This window comes from Dermochelys coriacea, chromosome 10, assembly GCF_009764565.3.
Source record: "Dermochelys coriacea isolate rDerCor1 chromosome 10, rDerCor1.pri.v4, whole genome shotgun sequence".
Lineage (NCBI taxonomy): Eukaryota > Metazoa > Chordata > Testudines > Dermochelyidae > Dermochelys > Dermochelys coriacea.
In genome coordinates this window covers 84,165,108-84,183,154 of record NC_050077.1, presented here as the reverse complement: position 1 = coordinate 84,183,154, position 18,047 = coordinate 84,165,108, and the positions used below count along the sequence as shown (strand labels likewise).

Here is an 18,047-nt window from a genome sequence, read left to right as displayed (position 1 = left end):
ACGAGAGACTGCTGAATTGGAATCTTTCCTCCTTTCCCCCCCCGCCCCCCGCTGTTGGCGATGGCTTATCTTAAGTGATCACTCTCCTTACAGTGTGTATGATAAACACATTGTTTCATGTTCTCTGTGTGTGTGTATATAAATCTCTCCTCTGTTTTTTCCACCAAATGCATCCGATGAAGTGACCTGTAGCTCACGAAAGCTTATGCTCTAATAAATTTGTTAGTCTCTAAGGTGCCACAAGTACTCCTTTTCTTTTTACTCTCCAGCCAGTTCCCCAGGTCTGCCTGGTTTCCATGAATGAAAAATTCATCCATATCTGTATAGCAAACTTGACTGGCAATGCAGAGTGTTAATGACAGCAAAGTATTTAGCGAGGCTTTTGAGTCTTTCCCACTGTTCTTTGCTTTTACAGGACCGGGTGGAAGAGGCATTGGTTTCACAAGATCTGGATCTGTAGTTGCCTTTGTGCACAGCACAAATGTTTCCAGTATAAAAGATCTATGTAATGATCTTTGTAATGCTTGAGCCATAGGAACATCCATTATTCTTTGTAGCCAGGACAACCATCTAACACTATCTCACTAAAGGGGTTCCCAATTGCTCTATACTCAGGGAAGTAATGGACAATGTTTGGCACATGTAGTTCGTACACTAAGCATCATTTTGTGGTGAAAAGGTTATTCTTGGCACAGGCTATTTTCAGGCATTTGAATCCTTCTGGATAGCTACAGGATAGCCCCTGAGTGCTTGGGCTAAGTTAAGCACACAGATACCGCTGTCTCTTTTGACAGAGGTGTTGAATGGTTGAGGCTATGTAAGGGAAGGCATATACAGCCGTGCATGCTACAGAGGCGCCACCTGTATGGTACCAAGAGATACCAAATTGCTCTGGAATTCTGCTCTGCTTTGTCATGACTGTGAACTGACCTCCAAAAGGCAACAAAGAAGGGCAAATAATTAAGGCATCTATACATCATGCCAGTGAGTCTATGATTCAACAGAGAGCTTCAAACTGGCCTCACATACACAGAATACCTACAGCAGAATACATGACCCAGAGCTGGAAACATTCCTTATTCTGTTGGTTTCACTCTGAATTAGAGGATGTAGCAAAATCCAGTGGTATTTCTCTACATTGATGTTGAATTGGAAAGTGCTGTAGGAATATTTTTGTAGCATGTATGTAGTTGCTTCTGTTATAACTTGGTGTGCAGGTATTGGTTGGTGTGATACTATGCTTGAATTAAATATACTTGAATGAATACTTCTGTTTACTTGTACAATGTCCATCCTTGTCAATTCAATAGCTCAGTTTTGAAGGCTGCCATGTCTTTTTGATGAAATGTGGCTAGTGCCGCTGGATCTGCTCACATATTAATTTAAATAAAACGATGGTCCAATGCTCATTTAACGGAGGGTCACATGTTGAAAGGCAAGTTTTATAACTCTCATGTTAGGGAGAATCACTGGAGCTATGTGAGAATTCGCCATGATAAGTAAAAACAAAGTGGCTGGGAAGAAGCCATTATGACTAGTTCCTTCTAGCGGCATGGGATGTATGCACCATTGAAAGAATTGTCTTTTTTACTCTAGATTTCTCTTCCTCATCAGCAACTTATATTTTTAAGTTTCACAGCATCTTGACTACCTGAACCAGTCGTATCAGGTATCAAACTTTCCTTTCATCATAAAATATATGGAAATACATGTATTTTAAAAGAGAATTTCAATAATTCTGTTGGAGTGTGACCATCTAGATTTCCAAGTAAGGTACTTATGTTCATCAAAGTGTCAAAATTAGCAAATTTGCCAAACTTTAGTCATCTGTGTTTTGGACACCCTGGGCCACTTTGAAATTTGGACTATCATTGAAAATAACCTGTCTGGCACAGGGGTAACATCTGCAAAAGCACCTGAGTGACTTTGAAGTCAAAAAGAGTCCTAAGGCACCTAGATCCTTTCACATTTTTACCCCAAATCTGCATATATCTACGTGCTTTATATTTGATATCACAAAATTAATAATAATTTCCATCAGCAGCCTCCAAGTATTTTCTGAAGCATCCTGATTGTTGGTTTCTGCTACAGGTATAAGAGGAAAGTTGTCAGGCAACCAGTGCTTTCATGGTGTATAAACTTTCTCTGAGATTTTAATGAAAAATTATTTGAACAGAGAGAACAGAGAAATCGGCAAACATTAAATTTCCTTTTGTAACAGTTTAATTTAACACACTTGTGAGCTACAGCCATTTAAAAAAACAACAAACTTAGAAACTATTTCTCAGTAAAATCTTAGAGCCCTGATGAATACAACAAAATGTTGCACAGGATGGCACGATTGCTGGGAAATAAAACAAGACCGTACACAATCTCTTTAAATATAAAAAATTTACATCAGCTTGGAAAGAAACAAAATACAGGTGGTAAAGTGATGGGCTGCAGTTTACACACACATTATACACAGGAATTCCCCTTGTCATCTTGGTGATTGTACTGAAAATGACTTCACACAGTACAAATCAGGGTTGCACTAGAAAAGGTTCACTTATTCTGAACGGTACAATTGTATTGCACAAACATCATTTAACTGACACTGGGCTCACTCCTACTTCAATTAAAATCAATGGCAAAATCCCATTTATTTCAGTGCAAGTAAGATTTTATTCACTGTCTACAATTATTTGGTCTTTTTTGTATCCTGAAGAGTTACATACAAATGAATGTTTTGGACCTTCTTCCAGGGACCAATATAATACGTCCTTCCTAATACACTGAGGGATTAACATACAGCCACTATTGGACCCCCGACAGATAAGAACAATGCCTGCCTTGATAATTATGTACCATTTCTTTGTACAATATTGGACAGCCTAGTTAAAGGAATCAACTAACTTTAACAAAAGTAAAGCTATATAAGCAGAAAGAAGATTTTTAAATTTGTTTAGAAACAAAGACAAAACCTTAGTTAACCACCAAACTTATACAAAGTGTTGTAATCACATGCAGAAATCCAGTTATGCTATTAACAATCCAATTTGTCATTTGTGCCTTCCAGAGGAATAATGTGGAGAAGGTAAAATAGCAGTAGATGCAGTTCTAATACATTCTTCATGAATTAGACTAGGATAGTATTCTGGACTCTTTACAAATATATGCCGGGGACAATGTAATTTTTCCTCCAACCTAAATTTATCTCTTCATTCATGTGTTGATGTCCTCACCCCTTTAGCCTCCATCAAAACACACTAATATGTACACTCACTTTTACACAGAAAACCAGCAGCAGCATTAAAAGTGTGAGGAATACTCAGACATACTGGAGGATCTGCAAGCCTAATACTCTTGATGATAATGACTAGTGCAGGTATTTTGCTTCCTTGCTCACTCTGATCTCTCAGTTTCTTAAATTATGTAGAGCTGACTTCAATTAGTAAACATTCTTCAGTAAATTACAAAAGTGGGTTGCCAGCTTTGAGTCCCTCAAGAAAAAAAGGCAAAAGCTACACTGTTTGGAATCATAGATGCTCACTTATACATAATAATAATAATAATAATAATTAATAATAATAAAAAGTCACTTGGTCAGAGTTTTGTGCTGGCCTGCCAACACCAACCAAAAGCTGAAAATGTCAAATGATAGCACCATCCATCTTTTAGAGAGATCTCCCAAAAATGTTTGCTATTCTGTTTTAAGTTTGTTTCCTAAAATGTTCTCTTGTATATTGTCTAACATTAGGCATGACACGAGATATGGAAAAGTGTATCTGTTCTCAGCTACTTGCTAGGAAACAGTACATTTCTCCATGGTAACTAGCAGGACTTTGAGTGCTGTCTAGTGAGAGCTAGGCTCTGTTTTTGAGACTGATCATTTGAGCACCATGTAGTGTAGTTTAAAAAAAAATAAAATCTTCCCTGTGTTTTTAAAGAGCACCATTCAAAATCCCCAGTGGAGGAACTTGTAGCAACATTTTGCATTGCTATATGAACAGACCATGTGGCAAAACCTAGTTTTAAGGAGTTCCTTTTGTTCACTGCATAATGTATGTTCTTTTGAAGCTTCTACAGCTCTGTTTTTCCCCTCCCCATAAAGGGTCCTTCTACCTAAATGGTTTCACCTCCTGGAGACACGTTCATTCCCACGATCCCGAGCACTGTGACCATGCTGGCGGCAGGTTCGGCAGCACTGCACATTGACAGTTGGAAGATGGCATCTTCCCAGAATCCTTAGAGTTTGACAAAAACTGAACGTGAGGCGGTCCCGCTCACAGATGAAGTCTGAAGGAGAAAAAAATGAAGAGACAGAAACAATGTTACCCTGAATAAAAGGTTTGATGCAAAAGTCTGTATTCGGCTGACAGTAAAGTAAATATGGGAACAAAGACCAGCGCAGCCCTGGAAAGCGGAGTCCTCTTTCCCTTAGGGCTGAATGTTCATATTTGTTCCCATCTAATCTAAGTGCCAATGGAAACTCACAGATAATTCCTGTGACATCACCTTAGCAAAATCAAGTAGTTAGAATAATTGTATTTATTCATTATTTATCAGTCATGGGGCCATACAGCTTGAGAAGCAAGATTTGCATAGATGGGGGCGGGGCTCTGTGCTGACATCAAAGGGACAGAATCCTCCCCCACAGTGACTTCATGGGATAACGTTGCCTGTCTTTGGGATGTTAAAAGGCACTGGGGTGCCTAAGTTTTGTCATATGTCAATTTCACAGCAGGCTCTTTAATCAGACATGTACTGCTGCAATTCCCACTGAAGTCAGTTGAAGTGGATGTCATTCAGCTCCTTGCAGAGATTACCGGTAATTAGTTAATGTCTGGAAATGGCTTTGAAGTCTTAAGTGCTATATAAAATTATTATTTTAATAATAATAATTTAATAATAAAATTATTATTATTATTAGTGGGACTCATGGCAGGTCTGTACCAATGATTTTATCTGCCTGTATCTGTCTCTTAACTGTTCTATCTTTATTTCCAAATCAGTGAATTATATGATAAAGGTTGATCAGATCATAAGTATGTGGCACAGTGCAGCATTGTGGATGCCAATCATTCACCTTACTATTGGAATTCAGAGGAATACTTCCAGGTGACTTCTGGGTATGAATGCTCCATCCCTGGAGTCTGTATGGCACATAATTTTCATAGGAGTGTTGAGTTCTTTTACATTCTTACAAGAGCTCCATGAACTAACTGGATGGCTTTTAATCAGAATAACATCAGCTTTTTAGCCTTGGTTTAAGACTAAAGTAAATGGACTCTTTCTTAAAAGGACAATTTAGATCCTTCCCAAAGTATAAATCTGATGTATGGTGCTGGAAATCTGCTAATTCACTCTGTATTGTCCACTTTTGGGCAACACCCTCTTATAGAGTCATCTAGTCTGACATCCTGCACATCACAGGCCACAGAACTTCACCCACCCACTCCAAGGGAGACCAGAATTGTATACACTATTCCAGATGAGATCTCACCAGTGCCTTGTATACTGGCACTAATACTTCCCTGCCTCTACCGGAAATACCTCGCCTGATACATCCTAGGATTGCATTAGCCTTTTTCACAGACGCATCACATTGGCGGCTCATGTGATCAACCAATACAACCAGGTCTTTCTCCTCTGTCACTTCCAACTGATACATCCCCAAAAATAGCAAAATTCTTCTGGTTAGTCCCTAAATGCATAAGTTTTCATTATTAAATATCATCCCATTTCTATTACTCCAGTTTACAAGGTCCTCCAGATTTTCTTGTAGGATATTCCAGTCCTCCTCCGTATTGGCAAAACCTCCCAACTTTGTGTCCTCCGCAGATTTTATTAGTGCACGCCCATTTTTTGTGCCAAAGTCAGTAATTAAAAAAATGTTAAATGAGATTGGTCCCGAGACAGATCCCTGAGGCACTCCACTAGTAACTGCCCTCCATCCTGCAGAATTAAACACTTGGACAAGTCTCATAGACTCAGAAGAGGTCTGATTACTAAACACAAATCTACTGTTATTTACACTGTTAGCCTAAATTTACTATCGCGATTTGGTACTGAGTTGGAGGGACACTGGTCATTGACCATCACTTCATGTTGCCTCAACTCAAGGGACAAAAGGTTTTGTTTAGGGAAAGGCCAATGCCCTGCTTCCCAGGAGAGAGAATTTTATCCTCAGTTGTTAATGGAAAGAATGTTGTGCAATGTGGAACGCAGAGACTGTTGTGCCCATTTCAGATTCCACACTTGGCCTCCCAGCCTCTCGCTAACAAAGCCAATCTGCTTTTTAAACGAATTTCCTATAGTGAGCTGTAGCTCACGAAAGCTTATGCTCAAATAAATGTTTTAGTCTCTAAGGTGCCACAAGTCCTCCTTTTCTTTTTGCGAATACGGACTAACACGGCTGCTACTCTGAAACCTATTTCAGTGGAGAGCTTTTCTCTCTCTCTCTCTCTCTCTCTCTCTTGCTCTCCCTCAGCTATTCCTGCTTGGCAATAATTCTTTGGGGCTTGAAAAACCTGTTTACAATAGACTAAGCCCCTAAATACCAGCCATTATCCAGTAATTCATTTTGCTGGCTCACTGGTGAAAAGCTGTTTAATCACCCTACCTCTACTATCCTTCCCCTCAGGGTATCTACTTAAAGGGAGCCCCCATTAGCTAGAAGCTGGCTGCTTTGCATGGTTACAATGTCCAGCCCAGTCAGCAGAGTTGCGGAATCCATTCAAACTCCTTGAAAGCTGAGATGTACTAAAATCATTGGCTGCTGGGGGGGCGAGTTTGAAAGCCCAGGCTTGTTTGAAAGCTGGGCTGGGGTTTTCAGGAACTCTGCATTTGTGTGTGTGAATTGGCTCAAGATCTTAATGAGAAATCTGCTCCCTATCTGGTTTCTATAAGTAAAGGGCCAGGTTATGAGTAGCTCTTGCCTAGGTTTACAGGATATCCAGAGCTGTCCACTTCCCCCATTCCAATCACCATGCAAAGGCTAGCACTATAGTCCTGGTGGACCTGAGGGGCTGCTTTCAGCCTGTCCCCTGAAGTGGCCTGCACCTCGCTACAGGACCAGATGTCAGAGTGTGATGCCCAAAGATTCTGTATCCCATAGTCTGGCTCCTGAGCCATAGAGTGCTCGAGCTGGCCTTTTCCCTCTGAGTTTTTTGGGTATAAAGCAGATCCTTAGCATTGCTTTAACGGGTTTGTTCAGTAGTTGATTTAAAATCATGGCAGACACTGTAAATGCAAAAAGAAAAGCAGTACTTGTGGCACCTTAGAGACTAACAAATTTATTAGAGCATAAGCTTTCGTGAGCTACAGCTCACTTCATCGGATGCATCCATCCGATGAAGTGAGCTGTAGCTCACGAAAGCTTCCGATGAAGTGAGCTGTAGCTCACGAAAGCTTATGCTCTAATAAATTTGTTAGTCTCTAAGGTGCCACAAGTACTCCTTTTCTTTTTGCGAATACAGACTAACACGGCTGCTACTCTGAAAACTTTAAATGCAGCAGAACTGGTACTACAGAAGCCATCACTGGACACTTTTTCATACTGGTTCAATAGTCAATATGGGTTGTTGGTTTTTTTTAGTAGACATCAGGTATTTTCATAGAGAACTACAGACATTTAAGAAAGTGGAGTAACTTCATTGCATTTCTTCAGTGTTTATAGCTTCACAGACTTTACAGCCAGATAGGACCATTCTGACCATCTAGTCTGACCCCCCCAGCCCAGCACAGGCCGGAGAATGCCATCCTGTAAATTATGCATCAAGGCCTAACCTCCACTTGAGCTACAGCAAATCCTTTAGAAAGACAGCCAGGCTGGAGTTAAAGGCTTCAAGTCATGGAGTCTTCACCATGTCCCTCAGTAAGTTGGTCCATTGGCTAATTACCCTCACTGTTTAAAAAAAAAATCCCACCTTATTTCCCTTCTGAACTTGTCTAGCTTCAAATCCGAGCCATTAGAGCTTGGCTTCCTGTTCCTAAACATGTCCATGGCACTAGGCATTGAATTCTGAAAGCACTGCTTGCAAAATGAGCTCCCTGGGAACAGGGCCGTCCCTAGCTATTCTGGGGCCCTATGCAGCCCCCCATGGGTGTGTGTGTGGGGGGGGGGGGAGCCAGTATTCTGTGGAGGGGGCAGGGCTGGTTTGGGGGGCAGGGGGGGCACCACCCCCCAGCACTCACTGGCGGCGCAGCTGGGGCTGGGTCACTGCACTTCCCACCACCGGTGAGTGCAGGCCCAGCCCAGCTGCAGAGCTCAGGGCAGTGGGGGGCGGGGCTGGGGCAGAGCAGGGGCGGGGGCTTTGGGGAAGGGGTGGAGTGGGGGCAGGGCTGGGGTGGAGCTGCGGTGGGAAGAGGCGGGGCTGGGGTGGAGCAGGGGTAGGGGCTTTGGGGAAGGGGAGGGGTGGGGTGGGGTGGAGCAGGTACGGGGGCTTTGGGGAAGGGGTGGGGTGGGGGGGCGGGGTGGAGCAGGTACGGGGGCTTTGGGGAAGGGGTGGAGTGGGGGCAGGGCTGGGACAGGACAGGACAGGACAGGACAGGGACAGAGGCTTTGGCGAAGGGGTGGAGTGGGGGCAGGGCTGGGACAGGGCAGGGGCAGGAACAGACAGGGCTGGGGCAGATCAGGGGTGGGGGCTTTGGGGAAGGGGTGGAGTGCGGGCAGGGCTGGGGTGGAGCAGGGGTGGGAGGAGGCGGGGCTGGGGCAGAGCAGGGGCGGGGGCTTTGGGGAAGGGGTGGAGTGCGGGCAGGGCTGGGGTGGAGCAGCGGTGGGAGGAGGCGGGGCTGGGGCAGAGCAGGGAAAGGGAAAGGGTGGAGTAAGGGCGGGGTGGGGCAGAGCAGGGGCTGGAGCAGCACGCAGCTGTGCAGGGCACCAGAAAATTGCCCCAAATTTCCTGGTGCCCTATGCAGCTGCGTACTTTGTGTATGGGTAAGGATGGCCCTGCCTGGGAATTAGGGTCTCATTCTATCTTCTCTCCTCACAGCACTTATCCCTGTGCGTCAGCAGGCCAGCTTCGGTGTATAGGCCCCATGGGGAGATGGTTCCCTCAGCATGTTTGCTGCTCTCTGCCAATGTCAGGCCATAAGACATACTTGTGTCTGGAGCGGTGGTAACCCAAATATCTCCAAAGACTCTGAGGAAAAACAAAAACTTTGCAAAAACACTAAAAATTATGGACTGAAGAGAGACACTGGATTGATGGCTAATTACAACAATCTGTGACCCAATAACCTGCCCGGCAGAGCTGCTTCCCCCCTCCCTTTTCCTCCCTATGACTGGACGGGGGTTAACAGGTCACTTCACCTTGAATGACAGGTTTCAGAGTAGCAGCCGTGTTAGTCTGTATCCGCAAAAAGGAAAGGAGTACTTGTGGCACCTTAGAGACTGACAAATTTATTTGAGCATAAGCTTTCGTGAGCTACAGCTCACTTCATCAGATGCACCTTGAATGGTCTCTTGAAATAGGCGTTAGTTTAGAACAAGTAGTTATCTATTCCACCTTGTATTTAGAAGTGGCCTGAGTCAGGGCTTGTCTTCACGTACAGTGCTGCAGCTGCCCCGGCCTGGCTGCTCTGCTGTAGTGCTTTAGTGAAGATACTACTAAACTGACAGGAGACTCTCTCCTGTCTGCAAAAAGAAAAGTAGTACTTGTGGCACCTTAGAGACTAACAAATTTATTAGAGCATAAGCTTTCGTGAGCTACAGCTCACTTCATCGGATGCATTACTAACTCCTGTCTGCGTATTTAATCCACCTGCCCGAGAGATGGTAGCTAAGGCAATTAGTGTTTTTCACACCCCTGAGTAATGTAATGATACTGATATGTTTGTAGTGTAGACCTGGTCTTTGTCTCCCAGACCTGAGGAAGAGTTCTGTGTAAGCGTGAAAGCTTGTCTCTCTCACCAACACAAACTGGTCCAATACAAGATATTACTTCACCCACCTTGTCCCTCTAAAATTTTTGCCACATTTCAGCCTGGAGCAACCCCTTTGGAAGTAAAGGTGTGTGATGGAAATGTTAACAGATCATTGACCCTCTGGGTTATAAAACTGGTTAAAACCATTCATTTGAATGCACAAGCTCACAATCGCAATCTTATGCCATTATCTCAGTCACTTAGGCAAGTGAAACCATTTCACCTCTACAGGGTTCAGTAATCATTTACTCTTCAACAAGAGGAATGACCTCAGGTTAACCCAAACCTGCTGAATTTCAGGTTCCTGTGGAATTTCTCAGTTTTGCCTCTAAAACCTCAGCACTTACAGAACTTCCACTTTGAAAGTGACATTGAACAGAAAAGAGAAGGAGCAAAAGAAGTGCCCTCTGTAGGGATGCTGCAAAGATGACAGTTCTTGAGCTCTCCATAATGTTCATTAAGCACTGAGGTTAAATAGGTGGAAACGAAAAAACAAAAATATTGCAAAGAGATTGAAACAGCTTGCCTAATAAATACCCAGTGCTGTAGCCGACCAGCACTCTAGCTAGCCAGAATTCCCATAAGGTTTGTACTGTAGTCCTGGGCAACAAACACTAAAGCGTCGAGGGGACATACTGAGATTGACATCCATTGGGCACTGTGTATTTTTTCCAATGTTCCAATTATTTATAGATTCATAGAATTTCAAGGCCAGAAAGAACCATCATGATCATAGTCTGACTTCCTGCATAATACAGGCCAGATAATTTCACCAGATAATTCCTGTATCAAGCTCTTAACTTCTAACTGTGCTAAGCTACAGCTTTTAGAAAGCCTTCCAGTCTTGCTTATGAGACTTCAAGTGAAGGAGATCCTACCACATCCCTTGATGAGCTGTTCCAATGATTAATTACCCTCGCTGTTAGAATGTTGGATCTTGTTTCTAGTCTGAATTTCTCTTGCTTCCAGCCACTGGATCTCATTATGCCTATGTCTGCTGTTAAAGAGCCATCTGCTATCAGAAATCTTCTCCCCATGTAGGTACTTGTAGGTTACAGTCCAGTCACTTCTAAACTTCTCTTTACTAAGCTAAATAGCTTCCACTGGGCGATCGCTAAGCATTCTTGTAGCTCTTTTTTTAACCCTTTCCAATTTGTCAGCATACTTTTTAAACTGCAGACCCCAGAACTGGACACAATATTTCATTAATGGTCTCCCTAATGCCATGTTCGAGGTAACAACAGCTTCTTACTCATATTTGATATTCCACTGTTTATACATGTTAGCCACAAAGATGTGATTTTTATCGAACAACAACAAAAAAAGATTTATTCCAGATGATTTACCTGAAGGTGGTGTTTGGCCACGTGTTACACACACTGTCACAATAATTTTCCTGCCTACCTTATTTTTCACTTGGCTTCAATTTTTGTGTGTGAGCCAAGTGGTGACCCCTCAATTGCATTTATTGTCCCTGTACACTGAGTGGATAACTTGCAAGGGGTCTACTCTTGTCCTCAAGAAGATTAGATATCATCACAGAGACCAGCTATTGTTTAGATTAATTATATCATCAGAGATTACAAAGGTGAAAAGACTGTTGCATAGCACGCTGAAGATTGGGTAGGAGACTCCATCCCACCTTGGTGGACGATGACCTGGCCTTGGTTATGCACACCTTTGTCACCTCCTGGCTAGAGTACAGCAAAGCAATATATCTGGGCAGGAAATCACCTTCCCTATGGAAACTCCAAATAGTATAAGAATATGGAAGTGCATCTTCTCAGCAATGGCTACTGTCAGCACATCAAACCTGTTCTCTGCTCTCTGCACCGGCTTCCAATAGAATAGTCAGTCAAGTTTTTGGTTCTTATCCTCATGGTTCTCAATGGCCTGGGCCCAGGATATTTAAAAGAGCCTAAAGCTCTGTGATGAAGATTGTGGTTGTCAACTCTGCTCCTCAGGCAAAATGGAGCTTTCTACCAGCAGGCTAAACTGGGTCTGTGCAGCAGACTGAGCACTGTCAAGGTCTGGCTTCAGGCTGTGGAACAAACAACCACAGGAATTAAGGACCATTACAAACCTGCCCCTAGTTTGTTATCCTTACTTAATAGCCATGGAAAGAAAGATTCTTGTTCCTGTGCTGGGAAAAAAATCTACTTTTCCAGATCTCTAGAGGGTGTCATGTGATTTAGCCCTGCTTTCAGTTAAATCTTTGTGTTTATTTCTTTAAAATCCTAACTAGCGATCTGGATGCAAATCCCAAATTACAAGTTTACTCCAAACATTAGTCTAGAGCAATTGCTTAAAAAAAAAAAAAAAAGGCTGGCTAAAGCCAGGGCTGTGCTGACATGTTAGGAACTGAAAACTTGTTTTGTTTTTTCAAGTTGGCATGAAAGTCACTTTAAATTTCATTTAAATGGCTGCCATTCAGACATAGGCATTTACTTTTATGCTGGAGGGGGGAAAAACTTCCTGGTACAGGTTTTGTAATAACAAGGAAAAGTTCAGCGTTGAGCTGAGTTGGCAAAACCAGAGAATTAAGCTTCTGACCTCTGGCCTTTGTGATTTTCTGAGTACCAGTTCTGACTTTAAAAAGTATTATCCCAGTCTGCTGCCTCTTATAGAGCTGCCCAGACTCTATTTTCATATTAAAATAAATTGTGCAAACCTTATCACAGAAAATTTTATATATGTATGTACTGGTGTGTGTGTGTGTATATTTGTTTGTACACAAATAAATTGTATATACCTAATGCTGAAGCAATCCCATCTCAGAATGTCAGTCTAGAAGCATTGGGACTTCTAGCCAGAAGGCATTATTTTCTTTTTAAAAACTAACTTCCTATCTCTTTTTAGTCATGTATCTGCTGTGAGTTGCATTGGTATTAACACAACACATCCACCCTTGGTGTTCCCTCTTGTGGCACTGAAAAGCATGTTTATGCTGCAGTGATTAGCCCATTAATAAAGTTTTGGAGATGGATCCAGTGCTTAATTTGTACCAGGGCTTGGCAGTTTAGAGCCCCGGCACCTCTGGGCTTGGCAGTTTAGAGCCCCGGCACATCTAGGTTTGGCAGTTTAGAGCCCCGGCACCTCTGGGCTTGCTGCAGCAGTTATGAATGTAAAAAAAATTGCTTGAACCGCGGCACTTCTTTCATTACAAATTAAGCACTGGCTGGATCCTACTCCCACTGAGCTTAATGTCAAAACTCCTGTTGACTTCAGTGGGAGCAGGCTCATTCCCTTGTTAGAGCTTGACTAGTTGAGCATTTACAAGCCGTTTTTTTCACTCTGTTGGCTAAAGTGCTCGTATCAGTAATTGGAAACATGCATCTATGACAGGTTTCAGAGTGGTAGCCGTGTTAGTCTGTATCAGCAGAAAGAACGAGGAGTACTCGTGGCACCTTGGAGACTAACAAATTTATTTGAGCATAAGATTTCGTGGGCTAAAGCCCACTTCATCAGATGATAACCACTGTATGCATCTAATGAAGTGGGCTTTACCCACGAAAACTTATGCTCAAATACATTTGTTAGTCTCTAAAGTGCCACAAGTACTCCTCGTTCTTTATGCATCTGTGAGTGACCCTGGGAATTCAGAGTATTGTTGATTACAAAGCTTTAAAACAGCTCATAACCAATGAATTTCGGTTTTCACTATGGGGTCCAATCCTGCAAAGGACGAGCATCCGATGAGAGGTACTGAGTGCTCTCAACGCCCACAGACTCCACGTTGTAAAAGCAAACTGCAGTTGGATGGGGTTTCCAGTCTACTTGATTGTGCATGGGAGAATCAGGGGGAACCTTTGTGATTCAGAGAGAGGCCAGCTCTAGTGAACAGAGTTCAATAGGATGATTGTTGTGTCCTAGCCATGTGATGTGCATGGTTACTGTGGCTGTCATCTTTGGTTATCAAAGTGGTAAATTTAGGATAGCCAGTGTAATAGTGAGATGTCAAATGGACCAACGTTCCTCTGTAATTATGCTAAGCTGTTGATATAGGTTGTTGCAGGGAAGTCCATTTGGGATTGTTACATCACAGAGAGATGCAACACAGATGCAGCTTTTTTCCCCAGAGCTCCTTGCTTGGTGACTTCCTGGTCTCCTAACTCCCTTAGTCCAGGATTGTCCTGTTAGAGAGGAACTTTTTTCCCAGCATGCCTTTCTGGGGACTAGCCCTTTACATTTGGCAGGTGCCTAACATGGCCATTTTCTCTCTTTTACAATAATCTGAATCCCTTTCACGTTTCCTCCAGTTTTCCCTTTCTTCTTCTGAGGAGGGAACACGTTCTCAGCAGAGTCCTTTGACCTACTGAATTGAACAAAACTCAGAGCACAGGGTGAGCAATTGCTACAAGTAAATAAATCAACAATCCTAACCTACCCTGTTTATTACGGGGCACATTCTTCTGGGTGCAGTACTGCCATGGAAATCTGTTATATTTTCCATAGGAAGATGGCAAGATATGGACCCATGTTTGTAATATTTCTTATAAAGGTACAAGCTAATGCATGACTGCATTGCTCCCTCTGATGGACCACTGAGATTACAAACAAACTGCTATTCCTTAAAGAATTGTTAAAAGATATTCAAGGTAAATCAGCTAATGTTTTATTTTTTTCAAGGAGAATTCAACAGTTTAAATTTGGTTACTCTAAAGAAAATAATTCAAAGATGAATAGATATGATTAAGAAGCAGTAGATGTGGTATATTTTGACTTTAGTATGGCTTTGGATACTGTCTTGCATGACATATTCATAAACAAACTAGGAAAATACAACCTAGATGGAGCTTCAGTAAGATGGATGCATAATGGGTTGGAAAACCATTCCCAGAGAGTAATCATCGGGTTCACAGTCAAGCTGGAAGGACATATCGAGTGGGGTTCCACAGCGATCAGTTCTGGGTCCAGTTCTGTTCAATATCTTCATCAATGATTTAGATAATGGCATACAGAGTACACTTATAAAGTTTGAGGACGATACCAAGATGGGAGTGGTTACAAGTGCTTTGGAGGATAGGATTAAAATTAAAAATGATCTGGATAAACTGGACAAATGGTCTGAAGTAAATAGGATGAAATTCTCTAAGGACAAATGCAAAGTACTCCACTTAGGAGGGAACAATCAGTTGCACACATACAAAATGGGAAATGACTGCCTAGGAAGGAGTACTGTGGAAAGGGATCTGGGGGTCATAGTGTATCATAAGCTAAATATGAGTGAACAGTGTAACACTGTTGCAAAAAAAGCAAACATCATTCTGGGATGTATTATCAGGAGTGTTGTAAGCAAGACACGAGAAGTAATATCTTCCACTCTGCTCTGTGCTGATTAGGCCTCAACTGAAGTATTGTGTCCAGTTTTAGGTGCCAAATTTCAAGAAAGACAGAAGTCCAGAGAAGAGCAATAAAAACGATTAAAGGTCTAGAAAACATAACCTATGAGGGAAGATCGGAAAAAATTGGGTTTGCTTAGTCTGGAGAAGAGAAGGCTGACAGGGCACACAACTGTTTGCAAATACATAAAAGGTTGTTACAAGGAGGAGGGGGGAAAAATGTTCTCCTTAACCTCTGAGGATAGGATAAGAAGCAATGGACTTAAATTGCCTAGGGAGGTTGTGGAATCTCCATCACTGGAGGTTTTTAAGAGCAAATTGGTCAAATACCTATCAGGGATGGTGTAGATAATACTTAGTCCTGCCATGAGTGTAGGGGACTGGACTAGATGACTTCTTGAGGTCCCTTCCAGTCCTATGATTCTAATTATATTGGAATTATAACTAGAGAATATGGGTTGGATTCATTACTGAGAGGACTTGTGGATATTTTTCCTCTGGGTTTGAGCTTGTACAGAATAAAGTCCTGATCCTGCAATTGTCTCTGGGTGGGCAGAGCTCTGTGCTCCCATGAAGCCCTGTTGACTTCAGAGCTGCCACGTTGAGGTCACCTGCAGGATTGGGGCCTGCTGTCATTCTCACTCATAGCTCAGCTCCACTCAAGCATTCGTGAAATCCTCCAAATGTAACAGCTGTTGTTTTAAAAATACATTTATTAGAGAGCAAGTGAACATGTAGCAATATTGGCTTAATTGTGATGAAGTCCATGTCGGCTCTTTCTATCTGATAGGCTGTAGATCACACGGATTGGCAGAACTCCATTGAAAATTTGCCCCCCTCTCCAAAATATCATCCCATTACGTCCGTCTTTAATCCAGCCTTTGATAGCCTCTTTAGCTGAATATATACATATTGTTCATCTTGGCAAATGTATATGTGTGTGTGAGACTGAGAGAGAGAAAATATGCACTTCTCTTTATAGTTTTCTGACCTTTTAAAATAAGCTCTGTCCTTGGTCATTGTATTAAGAGAGAGAAGATAAAATAACTTGGAGCATGCACAGCTACAAATAGAACTGTATAAATTAAGTGATATAAGCTTCCTGCACTGTTATCCCACATTTTAGTTTTTGGTCCTTGTCCTATAGTGATTAAGTCCAATGAACTACTACATTCCAAAGTCTGATAAGGAAACCTGAGTAAATACAGGGTTATAGTGCAGAGGCCAGGGTGCACATTGTATGCATGCAACCAGGAAACTAGACTCTCTTGTGGACGGTGATTAAAGAAAATGGTTTAACACCTTTGTTGTTGATTATTTTCCATCACAACTGATATCAGAGTCCCCTGTGTGTGCATTTCTAAAGGGACTATCACCATAGCATTTAGGCAGGATCTCATGTATGGACTGTGGCAGGCTGAGATGATGGAGAATAAATACAATTCCTGTTTATGGGCTAGTCACATCAGAGCCCTGGAAGCGATAGGGAGAAAAATAAAGACACAACTTCCATTTCTTTAGATTCTGTTCCTTGTTTCTGAGCCTGTTGCTATTCTCCTTGAGGGGGACTCTTTCTAGATGAGGGAATTTGAGGTGGTAGGGACTGAAAAGTGTTTACATCTGTCCCTTATGCCTTGTCTATACAACACCCAGTACACTGGAGCTCAGGTGTTGGTTGGAACCTCTAGCTGCTAACTGTAATACAAATAATAATATCAGATTTATTTTCAGTGGCCTAAATACAACACCGAGCAGAGATGTATGGGGAAACTTGCATTACTGTTGACTTGTTCAGTCATTCGTCAGCACTAAATTCCCTTTAAAGAAAGCTGATTACCATAGATTATCTTGCAATGTGTTTACCATTTGTGCAGGAACAGGAAAAGCCACAATACTAATTCCTTTTCTTATTTTTGTGACTGTCCTCATGCAAGGGTTTGTTGGCCAGACTTATATACTGGAAAGTCCATTAATCTAAGCCATAAAGAGACCTGTCTTCCCTCATGCTTTTTACAAGCATCTTGGGCTGCATGCTGCATACAGGCAGGGGTGCTAGAACAATTTGTATGGTGGGGATGCTGAGAGCCATTGAACCAAACTGCAATCCCTATATATGATGAAAACCACTTCAAACAAGAAGGTGCAGCAGCACCCCCAGCATCCTTAGTTCCAGCACCTGTGCATACAGGAATCCAAAACCTGACACATTCATAGGAGCTACAGCCCAGTGAACATATTGAATTCTAATTTTTGGCCTCTTTAAGATGTGCACCATTTCCTGCACGAGAAGCACATGCAATGCTTTGCTTGTAAGTGCAAAACGGGTGGTTTGCAACTAACTGTGGGGATCTGTGCACTTCTTGCAAGGAACTGTAAAATGTGAATTATTTTGGGAGAAGAAAATCAAAGACTTTTCAAAAGACCTGGTAATTTTCTGTGTCTCAGAGAGGTTTAACAGTGAGACAGCAGAATCTCGTGAAGACTTTGTGGATTAAATATATTTCTGATAATAACCAGGAGAGTTTTACCCATGGAAACATGGGCCAAGATTTTCAATACAGGGTGTCTAAAGTTCGATTCCGGAGGCACCCAAACTAGTGGGCTGATTTTCAGAAGAGCTGAACATTCAGCTCAACTCAATGGTGCTCAGCACTTTTGAAAATCAGGCCAGTTATTCTAAATATGGAATTAGGAGCCTAGCTTCAGTGGTTTACTTCTGAAAATCTTAGCCATGATGTTCTATAGCTCAGTATACCGATGTAGAAGATCTGGCTCTTGTTAGTCCATGCTGCATTC

General features: G+C 42.3%; 1 protein-coding gene across 9 annotated transcripts in view; it reads right to left on the bottom strand.

Moving 5' to 3' along the window:
* Positions 1-2,702: 2,702 nt before the first annotated feature.
* The window catches only part of ADAMTS7 (ADAM metallopeptidase with thrombospondin type 1 motif 7), a 142,924-nt gene continuing 127,579 nt past the window's right edge, over positions 2,703-18,047 (bottom strand). For 4 of the 9 annotated variants that reach the window (XM_043493480.1, XM_043493473.1, XM_043493482.1 and 1 more), the window contains 2 exons: positions 10,257-10,373; positions 2,703-4,278 (listed from right to left, as the gene is read on the bottom strand). In XM_043493480.1, the coding sequence (XP_043349415.1) occupies positions 4,115-4,278; positions 10,257-10,373 (281 nt within the window). In that variant the 3' untranslated portion in view covers positions 2,703-4,114. Of the gene's footprint in view, positions 4,279-5,068; positions 5,136-10,256; positions 10,374-18,047 lie in introns of those variants that run through there. The other 5 variants (XM_043493474.1, XM_043493476.1, XM_038420622.2 and 2 more) reach the window with 5 other exon arrangements.